Source organism: Bison bison, unplaced genomic scaffold (assembly GCF_000754665.1).
Source record: "Bison bison bison isolate TAMUID 2011002044 unplaced genomic scaffold, Bison_UMD1.0 scf7180017864471, whole genome shotgun sequence".
NCBI lineage: Eukaryota > Metazoa > Chordata > Mammalia > Artiodactyla > Bovidae > Bison > Bison bison.
This window is the reverse complement of record NW_011495032.1, coordinates 22,116,115-22,137,523: the sequence shown is the minus strand read 5'-3', so window position 1 is coordinate 22,137,523 and position 21,409 is coordinate 22,116,115. Positions and strand designations below refer to the sequence as shown.

The 21,409-nt window shown below is 40.9% G+C and overlaps 1 protein-coding gene across 4 annotated transcripts in view; it reads left to right on the top strand.

Moving 5' to 3' along the window:
- The window catches only part of SATB2 (SATB homeobox 2), a 205,993-nt gene that overhangs the window by 82,554 nt on the left and 102,030 nt on the right, over window positions 1–21,409 (top strand). For all 4 annotated transcript variants that reach the window (XM_010860926.1, XM_010860927.1, XM_010860928.1 and 1 more), the window contains 2 exons: window positions 5,618–5,744; window positions 6,868–6,991. In XM_010860926.1, the coding sequence (XP_010859228.1) occupies window positions 5,618–5,744; window positions 6,868–6,991 (251 nt within the window). The remainder of the gene's footprint in view (window positions 1–5,617; window positions 5,745–6,867; window positions 6,992–21,409) is intronic.

Here is a 21,409-nt window from a genome sequence, read left to right as displayed (position 1 = left end):
TGTGTGTGTGTGTGTGTGTGTGTGTGCGTGCTCAGTCCCTCGGTTGTGTCCAGCTCTCTGTAGCCCCACGGACTGTAGCCTGCCAGGCTCCCCTGCCCATGGAATTTTCCAGGCAAGAATACTGGAATGGAGTGCTATTTCTTACCCCAGGGGATCTTCCCCACCCAGCGATCGAACTTGCATTGGCAGGCAGATTCTTTACCACTAGCGCCACCTGGATGTGTCTGCTGCTGCTACTGCTGCTAGGGCACTTCAGTAGTGTCCAACTCTGTGCGACCCCAGAGACGGCAGCCCACCAGGCTTCCCCGTCCCTGGGATTCTCCAGGCAAGAACACTGGAGTGGGTTGCCATTTCCTTCTCCAGCGCATGAAAGGAAAAGTGAAAGTGAAGTCACTCAGTCATGTCTGACTCTTAGTGTAGTTTTTTGGTCTGGAGCTTTAAAACCTATTCATGGAGTATAAGCATTAGAAAGAATTTTGTATACTTACGCTGTTTATATTGAGATTTCTCCAACACTGTGAGTCAGATATCCCCTGTGGGTACATACCCTCTCTTCTTTCTTTGTCCTCCTTCACTGTACTGAAGCATTTCTTGGGGGTCTGTATCTCTCCTTAGAGGGAGTCAGGAAAAGGCTGTTATGATATAATTAGATTCACCTATCTGGATTATTTCAGCCCTTTTTCCCCCCCACATAATACTTCCTTCTTTTAGTCCATCTGAATTCTAGTCTAGGTTTTTTTTTTTTTAAATTATTGGAGTATAGTTGATTTACACTGGGGTTAGTTTGAGGTGTACAGCAAAGCAAGTCAATTATACAAATCCCTCTACCCAGTATAGCTTCATTGTCCTGAAGTTTTGCTTTGATGGTGTTACATCTATACCCAAGAGCTTTCAAAGATCTACCTTATTCTCGTGTTTACTAGGCACTTACTCTGTGCCATCCGACGGCCACATTCTCATTCTCATTTTAAGCCTGGTGGCAACCCTAAAGAGCAGGCATTATTACTGTCCCCATCTTACAGACAGTGGAAACTGAGTCTTGAAGAGACTAACTGAACAACTTGCCCAAAGGCTCACAGCTGACAAGCAGAGGGGACTGGGCATGGACTCACCTCTGACCCCAGGCCTTGCTTATGACCTCTGACCCATACAGTGTGCTACTGAGTTGGGCATCCAGGCCTTCCAGAGTTGGAACCAAGCTCTTTCCAGTCTTCTCTTCTGATGTGCTTCACACTTGAACCTGTGTGGCTTGTAGGCTACTAAGATGAATTAGCACAGGGTATTTGAAGTGAATCTCTGATTTCCTAGTGAAGTTACTCAAGGTAACCCAGCCCTCATGAAAGGAGCTGAAAATAGATATCTGGGGTGAAGTTCTGATGGTGAAATTAAAGAGGTTCACTTTCAGTACATTTGATGGTACAAAAAAATGAGACACTGAGAGGTAAAGGGTTGTTGTACTGATTTTGTTAGTTTTAAAGTAGGAGAGATCTGAACCTACTTGTGGGTAAAAGGAAGGCAACACTGCAGAGCAAGGCTGTAAGAAATGAATAAACAGGGTGGAGGGGCAAGGGAACAGGGATAAAAAGAGGGACACAATTGATGCATGCTTTTCCTTTGTGATTTAAAATAATGAGGGCCTTTTGTAGGCACTTGACTGGATTAAAGATTAAATGATATTAAAGTCATCCTTGAGTAAATATTTTTGAAATTAATTATATTTGCCTTTTAGGGAGCATTACATGCATGATAAGACACTTCAGTTTGTCTCTGACTCTGTGCGACCCTATGGACTGTAGCCTGCCAGACTCCTCTATCCATGGGATTCTTGTCCATGGCAAGAATACTGGAGTGGGTCGCCATTACCTCCTCCAGGGCATCTTTCCAACCCAGAGATTGAACCTGTGTCTCTTATATCTACTGCATTGCAGGCCAATTCTTTACCACTAGCTCTACCTGGGAAACCCTAGGAAGCATAAATGTGTCAAGATAATTACTGTAAATTGTTGGAATTAACGATATCCAGGCTCTGTACTGGCACTTCTCTGGTGGTTCAGATGGTAAAAAATCCACCTGCCAATGCAGGAGACATGGGTTTGATCTGTGGGTCAGGAAGATTCCCTGGAGAAGGGAATGGCAACCCACTCTAGTATTTGTGCCTGGAGAATTCCATGGACAGAGGAGCCTGGCAGGCTACAGCCCATGGGGTCATAATGAGTTTGACATAACTGAGCAACTAATACATACAACAAAGCTCTGTACTAAGGGCTGTATATTCAGTCTCACAATATTTATGTGAGGTCAGTATTTTTATTGTTGCATTTTACAGATGAGAGGATTGAGGTACGGGGAAATGATGGAACTTGCTGTGGTTACATGGTTAGTAGGTAGAGGAGCCAGAATATGAGCAGCAGCCATTTGACTTGGAAGCTGGAGTTCTTTGTCATTATGGTGTCTGCTTCCCAATTTGATTTCCTCAGGCAAGGGGGGTGGGAGGCATGTTCAAGTGGGAGGGGACATGGGTAAACCTATGGCTGATTGATATTGATGTTTGGTAGAAACCAACACAGTACTATAAAGCAGTTATCCTTCAATTAAAAGTTAATTAAAGAAAAAGAAAACCAATTCAATTTTCTCAATTAACACTTGATACCAGCCCAAGTAATATTTCTATTTGTTTTATACCAAGGAAGGAGGACTGTATCTCAGGAAGGTATTTCCAAGAAGGTTAATACTTTAGACAAGTATTGGAGGAAAGGCTTGTTAAGAAGAGTTGCTCCAAGTCCCTGCCAGGCTGGAAGAGAGCAGCTTCTGGACATGGCGGTCCTGGCACTTCTCGCACCTGCAAACTCTGGCAGGTAGTTAAGCAAAGAGCATGACTTCTAGGTGCAGGTTAGTCAATACGGTGTGAAAAAGAAAAAGCACACCACTTCCCATTGCCTGAAAATAGCGTGTGTCAACAGCTCTCTTCCAAGATGTAGAAACCAACCTGTAGCAGCTGCTCTCTGTGCAGGCATTAAGTGGTGAAGACACCTGTATGGGTCTAATTCCAGCCCAAACAAGTCTCCTTCCGGCTCATCAAGGTAGGGAGAGAATTCATCTAAATGGAGATGAATAATTTCAATAGAGTGATTGTCTATCATTTCCGGTAGAGATTCCTCCCCCTCTACTTTTGTAAAAATTGAGGTATAATTAAACACAATAAAATACAGGCATATTAGGTGTTTGGTTACATGGATTTTAACAATTTTTATACCCATGCAACCACCAGCCGAAACTAGAAATCCCTTTTATGTCCCTTTCCAGTCATGACTCTGCTCTCTTGAGGTCAGCACATTCTGACCTCTCTTCTCATAGATGAGTCTTGCTTGTTCTTGTATTTTATATAAATGAGAGCATTAGGAGATATTCTGTTGTGTCTGGCTGCATTGTGGTATAAACTTGCAGCAGAACACTCCACAACAATAAAAAGAAATGAACAACAGCACACAATAGCATGCATGAATCACCTCTAGAGGTGTGTGTTAAAGTTTACAGAATTCGATGGCTTCATGTTACCTTTGTATTCTTAGTAACCAAATGACCCACACAGTTGTCTTCTACTTGTTTAGGAGTTGCTGGCTTTGTTTTTTCTCCCTCTAATCTCTTATAATAGAATACCACCTTTAGGAGATGGTCAGGTTATACTCAGGCTTCCCAGGTGGTGTTAGTGGTAAAGAACCCACCGGCCAGTGCGGGAAATACGCAAGAGAGTGGGTTCAATCCCTGGCTCAGGAAGATTCCCTGGAGGAGGGCTCAGCAACCACTTCAGTATTCTTGCCTGGAGAATCCCATGGACAGAGGAACCTGGCGGGCTCCAGTCCTTAGGGTTGCAAAGAGTCAGACACAACTGAAGCGACTTAGCATGCACACACAGGTTATACTCAGCTTATGGGCTATCACGATAATGGATTTTTAAAGGGAATTTAAAACTGTGGAGTGGTTTTTTTTTTTTTTTTTAAAGGAAATATGTTAGACATGTCCCATGGTATCTTTTTAGTACTTTCAAAAGTCAGAAGCAGTAAAGGAAGCAAGGAAGCAGACCTGGCCTCTGTGGATGGCTGTCCAGTGGGTGCTGGATGTTCATTTCATGACTACTCCATGCTGTGTGCTGTGCACTTTTCATTGTCATGAGAGAGAATGTTAGGAAAACTATCCCCACAAGAAAACAGCTTTTCTTGGCAAGTGAAATATGACTTAAGGAGCCAGAACTGGAGACATACGGTACTATGAATGAGAGCTGTGTTACTTTATTGGATCTGAGTCCAGGCACTATTTATACTGCAGCATATTCAGCACCAGATTGTTAAATCTTAATACTGAAACAGTGCATCATTTTAATATTTTTGTTCTGTTTATTCCCTGTTTTCAAGCATTATGTCAAGCATTGCGCATTCATTGATTTCATCTTGGACAGGACGTGCCCTGACCAGAAAGTTCATTTCCTATGATTGGAATTTTGCCCCATAGCTATAAAGCAGCATCTTGTGAAGCTTTTAAAGGTTTACTTGGGTATACAGGTGTTATCTCTCTTTGATGATAAAATATATTTTTTGAAAGAACAATGTAGCTGGAACTCACCTGTGTTGCCAATAATAAAAATAAAAATGCTGTTCCTCGTCTATCACTGAAGCATGGCTGTGTGGGATGTGTGGCAGTTTTTGACATCTAGGGGACCTTTGGATTTTTTTGTAGCATACAAATAAAATGTTTGTTCCTCTGTGTTGTTTGTGAAATGGGTTTCTCTTTATATTTTGTTATCAGTGTATGGGTGCCCTGTGCTCCAGATAAGGTCCATCTGGTGAATAGCCTAGCATTTTCATCATGCCTTGCTGAAGCTGTCCTGTGAATCTGTCCAGGTCTGACCAGGATTTTTATTCTCTCCATTGTCACGAGTGTTTACCATATGTAGCACAGGGGAAGGGTACCACTGTCACTGTAAAAAAGGCTGAGGAACTATCAAAGGGGTAAAAAAAGGAAGTTGAAGGCATCTCTGCTGTTTCTGATCTGTGGTCAGTCATTGTGCTATGGAACACAAGCCCTCCGCCTGGTGAAACGTGAATTTAGAAGTGAATTCTCATTGCTTCTTCAGCTCCAAATGCTATTCACACTGGGGTTCGCACCACAACCAGGATGTGACTGTGTGTGTGCTGAGCCCACACACAGGAATTTTCTTGTACAATTCAAAACTGAATCTTATATTTACTTAAGACTTGCTTTTTTTTTTTTTTTTGTCTATGAAATCAGCAGTTCGGTATATTTAGCATCAGTCTTAAGTTAGACTGTGAAATAAGACTTTGGGGGAAGGAAGTGTCCGTATGGTTTTCTAAGTAATTTAAGAAACAGGAAAACATAAAAAAAACTGATTGTCCGTGATTAAACCTCATCCTTTCATTCTCATCTTCCTGTATAGTTAACTCAATTGTCAGCCAGAGAGAAATAGGCTATTGCACGGGGTTGTCAAATATCTGAGTGGGCCTTGAATGTTGGCTATTGGATGACCTGCTTAACATTGAACAAACAATGGGAGGGTTTAATAAATAGCAGCTATGTGTTTATTATGTTTTTCTTCCCTGTGCAGGAATAATCAAGCTGGGGAGGTGGAACCCTCTCCCCCTCAGTTACGTGACAGATGCACCTGACGCGACAGTGGCCGACATGCTGCAAGATGTCTATCACGTCGTGACGTTGAAAATCCAATTACAAAGGTGGGTGTCTCTGAACATCTGCCCTTCCTTACTCTTGGAGCTGCTCCGTCAATCATAGACTCGCTGCAGAGATCAGCTCATCCTGCCTCTGTTAATTTCTTGACATTGGATGAAATGAAAAGAGAAAAAAAAGAAGAGGAGGGGAAGGGGGCCCTTCACCAGGCATCTTTATAGTCCACATTCCAACTGTTTTATGTTTTGTTTTCAGAAGCAGTGAAGTGGTAACTTAGGGGGAGCTTGATAAATCATTAAAAATCTGGAGCCCATAAAGGGGCACTTTCCAAAGCCCCTAATTTAATGAGTCCTCTGGTTAAATGCTTAGTACATAATACTTGAAGAATCAACACCTCTGCTGTTTCAGGCTTGTGTTTGAGGGGTGGGTTGGGTGCCTGAGTAGCCTGCTTACCCAGAGGGCGCTGGCGCTGGACTTTGCTTTCCTCTTTGGTAGCCTGCAGAAGTTCTGGGAATGGTTCCTTTTTTTCAGATACAGCACTCAAGACAAAGCATACCATTAAAGAATCTAGAGGTTCTCTGCCATACCTTGTGTTGTAAAGTGCCTGCAAGTTATATCCCTTATATTGTCCTTTCCTCTATAGGTTTTGAATTTACCCCCTTTTAGAGAATTTGCACTTCAATAGGGACCTACCATTCCTGTCCTTGTCTAGGAATACTTTAATGTCTTTAGTTATTTTTTGGTTAGGTAAGTAACATCTCTAGATTGTTCTGTGAGGGTTAAGGGTGAAAGTGAAAGTAGGCCTTCAAATCTGATGAAGCTTCTGTTACATTTAACCTTAGGAATGGCCAATAATTAAATTTAAGTTGCAGAAGTTTGTAATCACACTGCCATGCCATTTCTATCAGCAGGTTGGAAAAATCATATTTTTAAAAATTGGCATTTCTTTATCTGCAAAATGACTGTTTTTCTCAGGCTAGTGTGATGGGCAACTGAAAGAGGCCACGATGGGCTCTGCTGAGGCCCTAGAGAAGCAGTTTTACTCCCTTTCCCTCATTTCGAGCCCAGGTTCGACCCTGTTCTTTGACTATGCTTTACAGGACGGGGGGTGACTGCTGTACTCTACACTATTAGGGTTTGCATGTCATTCATTCTTCCTCTGTTTTCCAGTTGTTCGAAGTTGGAAGACTTGCCTGCAGAGCAGTGGAACCATGCCACGGTCCGCAATGCCTTAAAGGAATTGCTTAAAGAGATGAACCAGAGCACATTAGCCAAAGAATGCCCTCTCTCCCAGGTCAGTGTCTTCAGAACAAACGAAGCAGCCGTGGGTGTGCTGTCTAGCAGGAGGGGCACTCCCGCTCAGACAGTTGTCTTTATATTCACACTACATCGTGTTGTTCAGTTGCCCAGCTGTGTCTGACTCTTTGTGATCCCATGGACTACAGCACGCCAGGCCTCCCTGTCCCTCTCCATCTCCCAGAGTTTGTCCAAGTTCATGTTCATTGCATCGGTGGTGCTGTCCAGCCTTCTCATCCTCTGATGCCCTCTTTTCCTTCTGCCCTCAGTCTTTCCCAGCATCAGGAACTTTTGCAATGAGTCCCCGGTGGCTCAGCTGGTAAAGAATCCACCTGCAATGCAGGAGACCCCAGTTTGATTTCTGGGTCAGGAAGTTCCCCTCGAGAAAGGATGGGCTATCCATTCCAGTATTCTTGGGCTTCCCTGGTGGCTCAGACAGTAAAAAATCTACCTGCAATGCAGGAGACCTGGGTTTGATCCCTGGGTTGGGAAGATCCCCTAGAGGATGACACTACATCTTAGGTGGGCAAAACTATGGAGATTGTGGTGAATTTTGTTGTAGAGGAGAACTTATCACTTACTAGAGCTCCGATGTAGTAGGAGTCACATTAAAACATTTTACACTCATTCTTTAACTTCTCATACATGTCATAGGAGGTGTGTATCAATATTTCTATTTTATAGATCAAGAAAACAAGGCTCAGAGGCACTTTACCTGCATAAGCTTACTCAGCTGGTTAATTGCAACTCCAGTTGAGACCTCCCTTGCCAAAGTTCAGGCTCCAGATTGCATTTCTTGGTCAATGAAATGGGTCAACCATGCCAAATACATCTTAATTTGTTTATGTTTGTTTATTGAGCCTTTTCTAGGTCTAGCAGAGAGAGATGATCTTTGCATCATATATGTTCTATAGAGATTTTGTGGTGAGTTCAGCATGTAAAAATGCACTGTGAGAAAAAGTGGTACTCTTTCTTTAATGAACTGATCATAAGCTATAACAAGTCACAAAAGTAAGAGATCAAGAGGATGAAAGGGACGAATGCAGAGGAAGAGCTTCTGTTTCTGTTTGTGTTCATGGGTGAGGGCACCACTTTTTCTAATAAGATGTTTTAGTGGCTATAGGGAGTGGCTTAGAACAGCTGTGAAGTGAACTCAGGTTGACATTATTTAAAGCTATGAATGGAAATCCATTTTCTGGTGTGAGTTGCTACACTTGATTTAAGACAGTAGGCTGACTGCATGTCTGTCAAGTTCAAGGGATGATAACAAGAACTATGGAAACTTGATATGTCCTGAGCTATATTCTAGGATAACAGTCTTTGGGGGAAGTAGGAAGCCTAGTGGTTAAGAGTCAGCATTGAGAATCAATCAGATCTGGGTTCATGTCTTGGCTTACAAGCCTCTGTGACCTTATCTATTTCTTTGTAAGTAAAACCAGGAGAGTAATAGTTCTGAGTCATATAATGAGGAGTAATGAGATAAATCACATAAATTCTTGGCCTAGTACTGGCATACAATGATACTCCATAAATAGTACCAGCTGTTATTATTGAGACATGATATTGTTGGTGTGAATGGAATATTTTTTATATGTGTCTTGGAGAGTGTTTTGGAATAGATCCTCTGAGACAAAGCCTGCTATTAATATCTTTGATTCCAAAAAAATCAAGACAGCGTGCACCTGAGTGACTGGTAGATGGAAAGGGACACTAGTGTTTCTTGACCATCAGTCATGTCCCTGCTTCTGTGCTCACAGCTTTCGTAGGCCATTTCAGTACCTCCCTGTTGGTATGTTTTGTCTAACTTTTTGTGACCTTTTGGAGTCACACCAGGCTCCTCTGTCTATGGGATTTTTCAGCCAACAATACTGGAGTGGGTTGCTATTTCCTCCTCCAGAGGATGTACATAGGATTAAAGCTTGTTGCTAGAATTTTTATTTATTCCAATGTGATTACTTATGAAGTTCTAAAATATATATATTTTGAATTATTCTGATCACATATAGGGACTGGATAAAGAACAATTTAGAGAAACAATTCAGTCATTTGTCTTAAATTTTACAGTTAGTCACAGTTAATTTTCTCTTGGATTTACTTAAAAGTCAAATTGGGCTTTGCCTGGAAGTAGACAAGCTCCTAACTTAATATCACCAATTCGGAATTTTATCCAGGGTTTTTGAGGCCTGCAGAAATTTGGTCAGTATTGATCAGTTGTGATTATTTGGTTTGGTTATAGCTGTAAGATGTGACTAGAGATACAGCCTGCATGGAAGAAACCCACATGAGGAGCTGAGAGCCCTGAGCTCTACTCTCTCTCTCTCTCTCTCTGTCTTTTTTTCCCTGGCTGAGCCATGTGGCTTGTGGGATTGAACCTGGGCCCTGGGAAGTGAAAGGACCATGTCCTACCTATTGGACAACAGGGAATTCTTGAATCTCGGTTCTTTTGTGATCTGGGGCAAGCCTGTCCACTCTCAGAGCCTCATTAAACTCGTCTGTAAACTGGGCATGATTGTGTCCACATATGTCATGTAATTCGCAGGATTGTCTTGAGCTTCGAATGAGAACATCTTTACCCTTGCTGTAAAAATGCTTTTGCTCCCCCATTCTCTCTTTGCATTGCTTGCCCACCAAGTTGCCCAACCTCAAAAGTTTCTTTTCTGTCACTCTCATAGTAGATACTATGGGTTCTACCACCTCCATATTAAAATCTTCCTCCTTTATGCCATTGCCTTGTTTAGACTTTCATCACCTCTCTTGTGAAATATTTTAAGTCATCCTGCGTCATAATCTTTCTTCTGGCACCTGCTTCTCCAACACTAACATTGTATCATTTCCTTGTCTATAAGCCTCCAGCGGCTCCCCCTGCTCATCCTATAGGAAGAACAGACTGAATACCCTGTGTATACCGTGAAGATGACAGATACTAGCCTGATTTCTATCAGTCACCTTCCTCCCTCTACCTACATCTACTCAGTGCTCCAAGTGTATGCAATTGAAACATTTAACATTGCTCAGACTTCACCAAAATACTCCCAAGATGGAAACAACCTAACTACTACCCTTAGCATTTCCTCTACTCCATGCACCTATGTTTTTGATATTTTTAAAATTGCCGTAGAAACCTCTTTACCTGTTCAATCACTAGCCTCCCCTGTCTACATGAGACTAGTCCTCAAGGGAGATGTGCCATGCTCATCTCTGGCTTCGGTGGCCCCTGTGCACAACTCCGGGGACCTTGGAGTCCTTCAGTGTGGCACTGCTTGGCTTGTGCTGTGTGATTTCTCTTGGCTAGCACGCCCTACTCTCTTCTGCTTGATGAAATCTTTCAAATATCAGCTGGGAAGTCACTTCTGGTGAAGAACCCTGACCTTCTGATTAAAGTAGTTGCTTCTGCTTTTAGTAACCTTTTGGACACACCCCTGTCAGAGCACTTATCACAACCTGCTGTCAGTGTTATCTGCCAGTTCTCATCACTTAATGGACTGCCTCACAATAGCAGAAGCCATCTCTTATCTTTTATCTCAGTGTTCTCAGCATTCAGCACAAAGTGTATCTTGCATGTAGTTGTTACTGTAAGGCAGGAGTTTTAAACTTTGGCCCAACTAAGCTTTTGGGTTGGATACTCTTTGTGATTGGGAAATGAGCTGTGATTCTGTGTATTATAGGATGTTTAGCAGCATCCTTGACCTCTACCTACTAGATGCCAGTAGCATTCCCCACCCCACCCAGCGCCAGCCAAAATGTCTCGACATTGCCAAATGTCCTTTGAAGGGAGGAAAATGATTCTTGGTTGAGAGCCACTGCTCTAAGGTCTTTAATTAATTTAATAATTAAAATGTTTTAGAAAGTTTTATAAAATATAAAGTTTTATTATTTTTACAGTGTTCTTGGCAGCTCTAAAATATTTTGAATGAGAAACAATGAATATAGCACTTTGGTGGTTGATGCCCCCAGAACATTTTCAATCAAACGGGGGCTCTTTTCTATTGCTTACATATGGGGGATATTTGATTCAGGCTTCTGGTATGTTGTGTGATTTTGGAAAACATCACTGGAGTACTCCTTCTCAGCCAGCAAGGGCACATAATATACGTGTCTGCATTAATCCTATGCCTGTTACTCTGAAACATTCTGGATTATTCACTTAAATTGCATAGCTGGGTTGGATTTCAGTGTGGAGATAAGCTCACTCATTTTGTTGGTGGTTACCATAGAATAGGTGAATATATTTTTATTCAACCTGAATAGTGTGAAAAAGAATGAATTTTTGTTTATAGAAGGTGAAACAGTAATTTAAAAATGTATTTTACCAGCTGGAGTGGAGTCTTAGTTGAGTCAGGTACTTTACGAAGGATTGGGGGTATAGTGGTGAAGATGAAAGAATCGAAGCTTTCGGCCTAGGAAGAAGAGAGTGGAGCACCCAATAGTATTTCACAGGAGAATGGTAGATTATTGGGCTATTTAAAATATTCTCAGTTCATGAGTAAAAGACTGGTTTTGAAATATTCTCCCTTATTACCCCCACGTCAATCCATTTTAAGTATTTCCTCACTTAAGTTTGGCAGTTGCATAAAAGAATAATTCAGTGGCTAGTATATGTTTTCTTGAATATCCCAGTGGTCTACATTTCAAAAGAGCAGGCTTGAGGGCAGAAGGAAAGAGTGGAAAAGTCCATAAAAGGGCAACAATTGCAGGCTGAGGAATATATATTTAAAGACAGGGAAGTCGTGATTTAGCTGTTCTCTGTCTAGCCAGATGCTTAGAAAGTATAGGTTATGTTTGTGTGTCTGTGTATTTATTTTTGATTTCACCTTTCAAAATATGTTTAAGTGCTGACAGCTTCTTCCTTTTCCTCTGATGTCCTCCTGAGTCACCACTTCCAGCCTCTTCCATCAGCCCCATTGTCTGTCCCAAGCATCCTAATTTACTGTACCTTAGGCCTGCTGCTGCTGCTGCTAAGTCACTTCAGTCCTGTCTGACTCTGTGCGACCCCATAGACGGAAGCCCACCAGGCTCCCCCGTCCCCAGGATTCTCCAGGCAAGAACACTGGGGTGGGTTGCCATTTCCTTCTCCAATGCATGAAAGTGAAAAGTGAAAGTGAAGTCGTGTCCGACTCCTAGCGACCCCATGGACTGCAGCCTACCAGGCTCCTCCATCCATGGGATTTTCCAGGCCAGAGTACTGGAGTGGGGTGCCATTGCCTTCTCCAACCTTAGGCCTAGGTCTCCCTTATTAAATGGTCTCTAACTATTCCAATTTGAAAACATTATGAACATGTCTTTCTGTGGCTTACTAATTTTTTATTCAAGGAAAAGTTAAAAGACAAAACCCCAGATCCTTAGGGTTTTAATCCATTAAAATAAAAAGATCTAGCAGTACCCACCTTAACTATCTCATAGGTTATTAAGATGATCAAATGGAAGGACAGTTTGCAAATGTCCCCTCCTCCCTAACGTTATCTCTGCAACACTACACATGCTTAAAACTTTTTTCGTGTATGTGGTAAAAATACATAATATGAAGTTTATCATTTTAACAATTTTTAAATTTATAATTTTATAATCCAGTATTACTAACTACATTTACATGTTGTACAATCATAACCCCCCACCCCCATCTATTTTCAAAACTTTTCATCACTCCAGATGAAAGTTCTGTAAGTATTAAGCAATAATTGCCTATTCTTCTCTCTTCCAACAGCCCCTGGTTACCTCTGTTCTATTTTCTGTCCCTATGAATTTACTTATTCTAAATGTCTCATAAAAGTAGAATCATAGAATATTTGTCCTTTTGTCTTGGTTTATTTCACTTGGCATATAGATATGTTTTTAAAGCAGCAGTGTCCTATGCCCCTAGTTGAGGTTTTATTGCCAAATATTTGAGGAACAAGATGACTGGTAGAAGTTACTGAACTGTGAAAATGTTATTGTATTATGGTGGTGTTTATGTAGTCTTTTAGAGACACAGATTGTAGGATAATGATTTGTGTCATTCTAAGCAAGTCTTGCCCATTGGAGGGGTCATTAAAGGACCAACTTAAATTGCAATATGCCAAAATAATCAGACAATGAAATCGTATAGCCAAATGGATCAATAGAAAATAACAAATTGATCATGCACTCATCTATAGACTAGTGACTGATCGGTATTGTCTTAACCAGTTGCCAACTGTCCATTTCATTTAATCTTAAATTCACGTATGTCCTGTGTTAACCAGGTGTTGACTGTCCCTTTCAGTTATTATCATGCAAAGTTGTATTAGTTCATGTCCAACCTCGTGAATCTTGTTGATGGGCACGCACAAATGACAACTTCAAAGTAGTTCCCAGCGGGTGACTGGGATGATGTCTGAGAAATGACTGCATGGAGGGAAGAAAGCTGACATTCACTGGCTCCATATCCTGTGCGCTAGGCGTTCTGCACAGATCTTCTCTCTGAATCCTTCCAGCCTCAGAGGCTAGTATCCATATTTCACTCTCACAAATGAGGGTGCCCCTGTCACACAAGCAAGCCCTTCCATGGTCTTTTAGGTAAGGAGTTCTTGAATTGACTCATGTCAGACTCCACAGCCCAGAGGAAGTATTTCTATCAACTAGAATGGCAGGAAGTTTCCATTTTGATAGTATAACTCAGAAATGGTGATGGAAAAGGATGTTAGAAGGCTGACAAATAACATTAATTTTTCATGATAAAATAATTCCTCCAAGTCATTTTTTCCCTATACTATACCCTCCTGGTGGCTCAGACAGTAAGGAATCTATCTGCAGTACAGGAGACCCAGGTTCAATCCCTGGGTCAGGAAGATCCCCTGGAGAAGGGAAGGGCAACCCACTCTAGTATCCTTGCCTGGAGAATCCCATGGACAGAGGAGCCTGGTGGGCTACAGTTCATCAGATCACAAAGAGTTGGACACGACTGAGTGACTAACACTTTCACTTTCACTTCATATCCTTAATTGAAGTATTATTATGATCTCATGTTTAATACGGAGAAGGCAGTGGCACTCCACTCCAGTACTTTTGCCTAGAAAATCCCATGGACAGAGGAGCCTGGTAGGCTGCAGTTCATGGGATCGCTAGAGTCGGACACGACTGAGCGACTTCACTTTCACTTTTCACTGTCATGCATTGGAGAAGGAAATGGCAACCCACTCCAGTGTTCTTGCCTGGCGAATCCCAGGGACGGGAAGCCTGGTGGGCTGCCATCTATGGGGTCGCACAGAGTCGGACACGACTGAAGCGACGCAGCAGCAGCAGCAGCATGTTTAATAGTTATTTAACATATCACAAAACATAATGACAAGGCTAAAAACAAGCAAAGAATGCATATGTCATTCATTGCCTGCATCGTGCTCTTTCCTCTGTGCTAAGGTAGAAAGGATGGCCCTGAGATGCCAGCTTCCCCCCTACTTCTTGCTCTGATGTGGCATTCATTCTCACCAATGGAACATGTAACTTTTCACTTTGGTTTTAAAATGGTCTTTTTAACAGTGAGTGTATTATGTATCTGCAGCTTAGCTACTCTTAGTATAACATTGCTGTTCAAACTAATCTCACTAAGTCAAAGGGAAAGTGGTGAAAAATACCCGATTATTTTATCTTTCTATTTTGGGAGGGAGGAAAAGGCATTGCTCAGATCTCTGTCTTTCCCAGTATACTGTACAAATCATCTTAACCTGTGTTTACTATTTTGCTTTTCCTATTAAGTTTTAAATTACCTTTAGGTCCCTTAACTTCCTCTGATTCTTAATTCCTTAGTTAGCTCATATAAAGGCCTGAAACTTTTTGTTTCATTTTTGTCACCTTGTTTCTTGCTTTGTCTAAAGAATTGGTTGCAGTATCTACTTTGGGCTTGTGTTCACTGATGGAGATGGTGGTGAAGATTTCCCAAGAAATAGTGTGGCCTAGTGGTCGTGTCTCTCTGTGCTGCTCCCTGCTGCTATTTGACTTTGAACAAGCTGCTTCTTTATTCTGAGTTTCTGGGTCCTTAGTCTGAAAAATGGAACCATACTTAAAATGATAGGTGACATCTCTTTTCTGGGATAGTCAAGAACAAACAAGTGAGTTTAAAATTTGTCTAAGGAAGCTAAAAGAAAATTTGTTTTTCTTAGTTGTATAATTTCTACTTAGCTATAATAAGAATTAATAATAATACCATAATGTTCTCTTGCAGTTGCCTTAGAGCAATTTCAAATTAGTTAGCAAACTTTGCAGTAAGTAATTCTGGTATATTTTGAGTTCTCTTATTTTATTAAAAAATAACTTCCAAATATAAGTGGCAGAGGTGTCAGAGTGGCTGCAAATAAGGGATTTTAATCCCTTATCTACGTTCTTTATATTTAAAATTTCATGATTGGTTACAAAGAAGCCCACAACTTTCAAAAATTTTTCTGTAGTTAGGAGGATGTGTTAAACCTTTCTGTTTATTTCAGTACATAATGTTTTTCATAAATAGCTTTGTCTACAATCACTGTCTGTGCTGTTTATGGTTGTGAGTAAGCATCTGAGGGGGGCTGCTTCAGTTGCCCCTCATACACGTCTTCCTCCTTTCTTTCTCACAATCCCCCACTATGCAAAGTGAAGCATGTTTATTAAATGCAAAGTCAGTTTATTATTAGTCATTTAATATTGAGTGAGTGAGTGAAGTCGCTCAGTCGTGTCCGACTCTTTGTGACCCCGTGGACTGTAGCCCGCCAGGCTCCTCTGTCCATGGGATTCTCCAGGCAAGAATACTGGAGTGGGTTGCTGTTTCCTTCTCCAGGGTATTTAATATTAGTCTATTTAATTATATTTCTATTTAAATATATTTAATTATATTTTGATTTTAGTTGCTAAGTCATGTTCAACTCCATGGGACACCATGGACTGTAATCCACCATGCTTCTCTGTCCATGGGATTTCCCAAGCAAGAATACTGGAGTGGGTTGCTGTTTCTTTTGCCAGGAAATGTTCCCAACCCAAGGACTGAGCCTGGGTCTCCTGAATTGCACGTAGTCTCTGCACTGCAGGCAGTTTTCTTTACCAACTGAGTTACTAGGAAAGCCCTCTATTTAATTATAATATAAATATTAATATTTAATAAAACATAGTCCCATAGTTTGTGTTAAAAATAACAGCACACATATCTTTTGGGTTATTCATATCAGTATTGCTTTATGTTAACATGAATACTCAGAAGTTGGTTGTATTCTGGATTGAAAAAGTAGACTCAGATCTTGTTCATTTGTCAAAAAAAAATTGGGTATTCTAAAAGTCCAATTGTATGGTTGCTCTCAAATAATTGGAAAACATAAAAGAGCAATGTAGACTACAAAATTATATACATATTTTTAAAGCAGTGAATGGAAATTAGATGTTTTTTGGCAGGGTGGTAGGTGGGAGAGATTTTAATCATTACTCATCCCATTTTGCAGCAACTGTATCTCATCAGGTCCAAGATGCTGTTGATTGTAAGATGCATCCCAATTTCAGTGATATTAAAGTAGTGTCATCCCTTGGTATCCTAGGACCCCCTTGCAGATACCCAGGTTCTCAGATCTTTAAATAACATGTATAAAATAATGTAGTATTTGCATATACCCAGTGTACATGCTCCTATATACTTTAAGTCATCTCTAGATTAAATGCTACGTTCATAGTTGCACACTGCATGTGCTGCAGTATGCACAGGAAATTCAAGTTTTGCTTTTTGGAACATTCTGGAATTTGTTCCCCAATATTTTCAATCTATAGTTTGGATGCTTGGATGTAGAACCCATGGATACCGGGGGATGACTATATGATGAAATGTGGAAAATAAAAATTGTCTGTGTCCCAGGGCTGCTGGAGAACACCCTTCCTTGTAAAGTAAAAGTCATCATGTGCTTGCTCTACATTATCCCCTTTCAATTTTGTTTATAATAAATTGTTTTGATGTTTTAAATATAAATTGACACCAAAAAACATTAACATGACCTTGTAGTATGTGTTTAGAGTATTCCAGTGAGGTCTAGTGATTCAGACAAAGGCAGTGAGAATATAGTAGTCTAATTTAGGGTTATAGAATGTTTATAGTTGAAACTGGACTAGTAGTACATAACATGATCTTTCATTTACAATATCCCCAAGAAATACCTCTTCTATTTTTAAAGCTCTCTTGGGTTGAATTACAAAGATTTGTATCAGTAGAGCTACTTTGAGGGTCAACTAAATGTAAAGAACTGCAGAGAATTTATATGAATAAAAGGTGCCACAAATTTGAAGAGACCTTTCTGGTGACTAAAGTTTATCATTATATAGGAAACTTTTTATTTACTACCCAGTTCCTTTACTCAGTTCCTAGCTTAAACCTATTGTTTTTTTCTGTGCTTTGTAGAGCTGGAAACTCATAATGATACAGGGAAGAGAACAAGCCTGACTGAATCTCAGGGTAGCCAACTCCTTTTTTTTTTCCTATTATCTTTTAATTATTATTATTGTTTTACTATATAAGTTTCAGATGAGAAGAATTTACTATTTGACATCTGTGTACTCTACAAAGTGATCACTGCCACAGGCCTAATTACCAAGCATTACCATACACTTGAGCTCCTTCCCCAGTTTCAGCCACCCTGCAACTCTCTTCCTCTCTGGTAACCACTAATCTGATATCTGTATCTCTGAGTTTGTTTTAATTTTGTTTTTTTTTTTAATTTTTAGATTCCATATGAGTGAAATCATACAGCATTTGTGTTTCTCTGATTTATTTCAATTAACATAATACCTGCAAGGTCCATTCATGTTTTTGCAAATGAGAGGATTTAATTCTTTTTTATGACTGAGTAGTATTCCACTGTGTTATATACCACATTTGCCAACTCCTCTTTTTTAAATATGTGTGAGCCCAACTCTAGTATAAGACCATCTTTGATGAAGCCAATAGAAGCCCTGATATTTATTTTCTTGCCACATCAGTTCAGTTCAGTAGCTTAGTTGTGTCCAACTCTTTGTGACCCCATGGACTGCAGCACACCAGGCCTCTCTGTCCATTACCAACTCCCGAAGTTCACCCAAACTCATATCCATTGAGTCATTGATGCCATCCAACCATCTCATCTTCTGTTGTCCCCTTCTCCACCTTCAGTTTTTCTCAGCATCAGGGTCTTTTCCAATTAGTCAGTTCTTCACATCAGGTGGCCAAAGTATTAGAGTTTCATCTTCAACATCAGTCCTTCCAGTGAACACCCAGGACTGATCTCCTTTAGGATGGACTGGTTGGATCTCCTTGCAGTCCAAGGGACTCTCAAGAGTCTTCTCCAACACCACAGTTCAAAAGCATCAATTCTTCAGCGCTCAACTTTCCTTATAGTCCAACTCTCACATCCATACATGACTACTGGAAAAACCATAGCCTTGACTAGATGGACTTTTGTTGGCAAAGTGCTTTTTAATATGCTGTCTAGGTTGGTCATAACTTTACTTCCAAGGAGTAAGTGTCTATTAATTTCATGGTTGCAGTCACCATCTGCAGTGATTTTGGAGCCTAAAAAAATAAAGTCTGACACTGTTACCACTGTTTCTCCATCTATTTCCCATGAAGTGATAGAACCGGATGCCATGATCTTAGTTTTCTGAATGTTGAGCTTTAAGCCAGCTTTTTCACTATCCTCTTTCACTTTCATCAAGAGGCTCTTTAGTTCCTCTTCACTTTCTGCCATAAGGGTGGTGTCATCTGCATATCTGAGGTTATTTATATTTCTCCTGGCAATCTTGATTCTAGCTTTTGCTTCATCCAGCCCAGCGTTTCTCATGATGTACTCTGCATATAAGTTAAATAAACAGGGTGACAATATACAGCCTTGACGTACTCCTTCTCCTATTTGGAACCAGTTTGTTGTTCCGTGTCCAGTTCTAACTGTTGCTTCCTGACCTGCGTACGGATTTCTCAAGAGGCAGGTCAGGTGGTCTGGTATTCCCATCTCTTCCAGAATTTTCCACAGTTTCTTGTGATCCACACAGTCAAAGGCTTTGGCATAGTCAATAAAGCAGAAATAGATGTTTTTCTGGAACTCTCTTGCTTTTTCGATGATCCAATGGGTGTTGGCAATTTGATCTCTGGTTCCTCTGCCTTTTCTAAAGCCAGCTTGAACATCTGGAAGTTCACGGTTCATGTACTGCTGAAGCCTGGCTTGGAGAATTTTGAGCATTACTAGCGTGTGACAAGAGTGCAATTGTGCGGTAGTTTGAGCATTCGTTGGCAGTGCCTTTCTTTGGGATTGGAATGATAACTGACCTTTACCAGTTCTGTGGCCACTGCTGAGTTTTCCAAATTTGCTGGCATATTGAGTGCAGCACTTTCACAGCATCATCTTTTAGGATTTGAAATAGCTCAACTGGAATTCCATCACCTCCACTAACTTTGTTCGTAGTGATGCTTCCTAAGGCCCACTTGACTTCACATTCCAGAATGTCTGGCTCTAGGTGAGTAATCACACCATCGTGATTATCTGAGTCATGAAGATCTTTCTTGTACAGTTCTTCTGTGTACTCTTGCCACCTCTTCTGAATATCTTCTGCTTCTGTTAGGTCCATACCATTTCTGTCTGTTATTGATCCCATCCTTGCATGAAATGTTCCCTTGGTATCTCTAATTTTCTTGAAGAGATCTCTAGTCTTTCCCATTCTATTATTTTCCTTAATTCTTTGCACTGATCGCTGAGGATGACATTCTTATCTCTCCTTACTGTTCTTTGGAACTGTGCATTCAAATGGGTATATCTTTCCTTTTTCCTTTGCTTTTCGTGCCTCTTCTTTCACAGCTATTTGTAAGGCCTCCTCAGATAGCCATTTTGCTTTTTTGCATTTCTTTTTCTTGGGGATGGTTTGCTCCCTGTCTCCTGCACAATGTCACAAACCCCATCCATAGTTTCTCAGGTGCTCTGTCTATTGGATCTAGTCCCTTAAATCTATTTCTCACTTTCACTGTATAGTCATAAGGGATTTGATTTAGGTAATACCTGAATGGTCTAGTGGTTTTCCCCTACTTTCTTCAATTTAAGTCTGAATTTGGCAATAAGGAGTTCATGATCTGAGCCAGATTCAGCTCCTGGTCTTGTTTTTGCTGACTGTGTAGAGCTTCTCCAGTTTTGGCTGCAAAGAATATGATCAATATAATTTCAGTGTTGGCCATCTGGTGATGTCCACGTGTAGAGTCTTCTCTTGTGTTGTTGGAAGAGGGTGTCTGCTATGACAAGTGTGTTCTCTTGGCAAAACTCTATTAGCCTTTGCCCTGCTTCATTCTGTAGTCCAAGGCCAAATTTGCCTGTTACTCCAGGTGTTTCTTGACTTCCTACTTTTGCATTCCAGTCCCCTATAATGACATGGGCATCTTTTTTGGGTGTTAGTTCTAAAAGGTCTTGTAGGTCTTCATAGAACCGTTTAACTTGAGCTTCTTCAGCTTTACTGGTCAGGGCACAGACTTGGATTACCGTGATACTGAATGGTTTGCCTTGGAAACGAACAGAGATAATTCTGTCATTTTTGAGATTGCATCCAAGTACTGCATTTTGGACTCTTTTGTTGACCATGATGGCTACTCCATTTCTTCTAAGGGATTCCTGCCCACAGTAGTAGATATTATGGTCATCTGAGTTAAATTCACCCATTCCGGTCCATTTTCGTTCATTGATTCCTAGAATGTCGATCTTCACTCTTGCCATCTCCTGTTGACCACTTCTAATTTGCCTTGATTCATGGACCTAACATTCCAGGTCCCTATGCAATATTGCTCTTTACCGCATTGAACCTTGCTTCTATCACCAGTCTCATCCATAACTGGGTGTTGTTTTTGTTTTGGCTCCGTCCCTTCATTCTTTCTGGAGTTATTTCTCCACTGATCTCAAGTAGTATATTGGGCACCTAACTTACCTGGGGAGTTCATCTTTCAGTGTCCTATCTTTTGGCTTTTCATACTGTTCATGGGGTTCTCAAGGTAAGAATGTTGAAGTGGTTTGCCATTCCCTTTTCCAGTGGACCACATTCTGTCAGACCTCTCCACCATGACCTATCGATCTTGGGTGGCCCTAGATGGCATGGCTTAGTTTCACTGAGTTAGACAAGGCTTGGTCTATGTGATCAGATTGACTATAGTTTTCTGTGATTGCAGTTTCAGTCTGTCTGCCCTTTGATGCCCTCTCTGAGCGCCTACTGTCTTAATGGGCTTTCTCTTACCTTGGACATGGGGTATCTCTTCATGGCTGCTCCAGCAAAGCACAGCTGCTGCTCCTGACTTTGGACGTGGGTTATATCCTCTCAGCCAAATAGATTGACACTAGCCAGTAAGACAACAGTGTTAATGAAGATGCATCTAAAATAGCAATAAAGTAAGGAGGCCAAGGAGTGGGAGAAATGTGCATTATTTGGGACCAGAGTGATATGGGTTGGTTTCCTGGTGTTATGG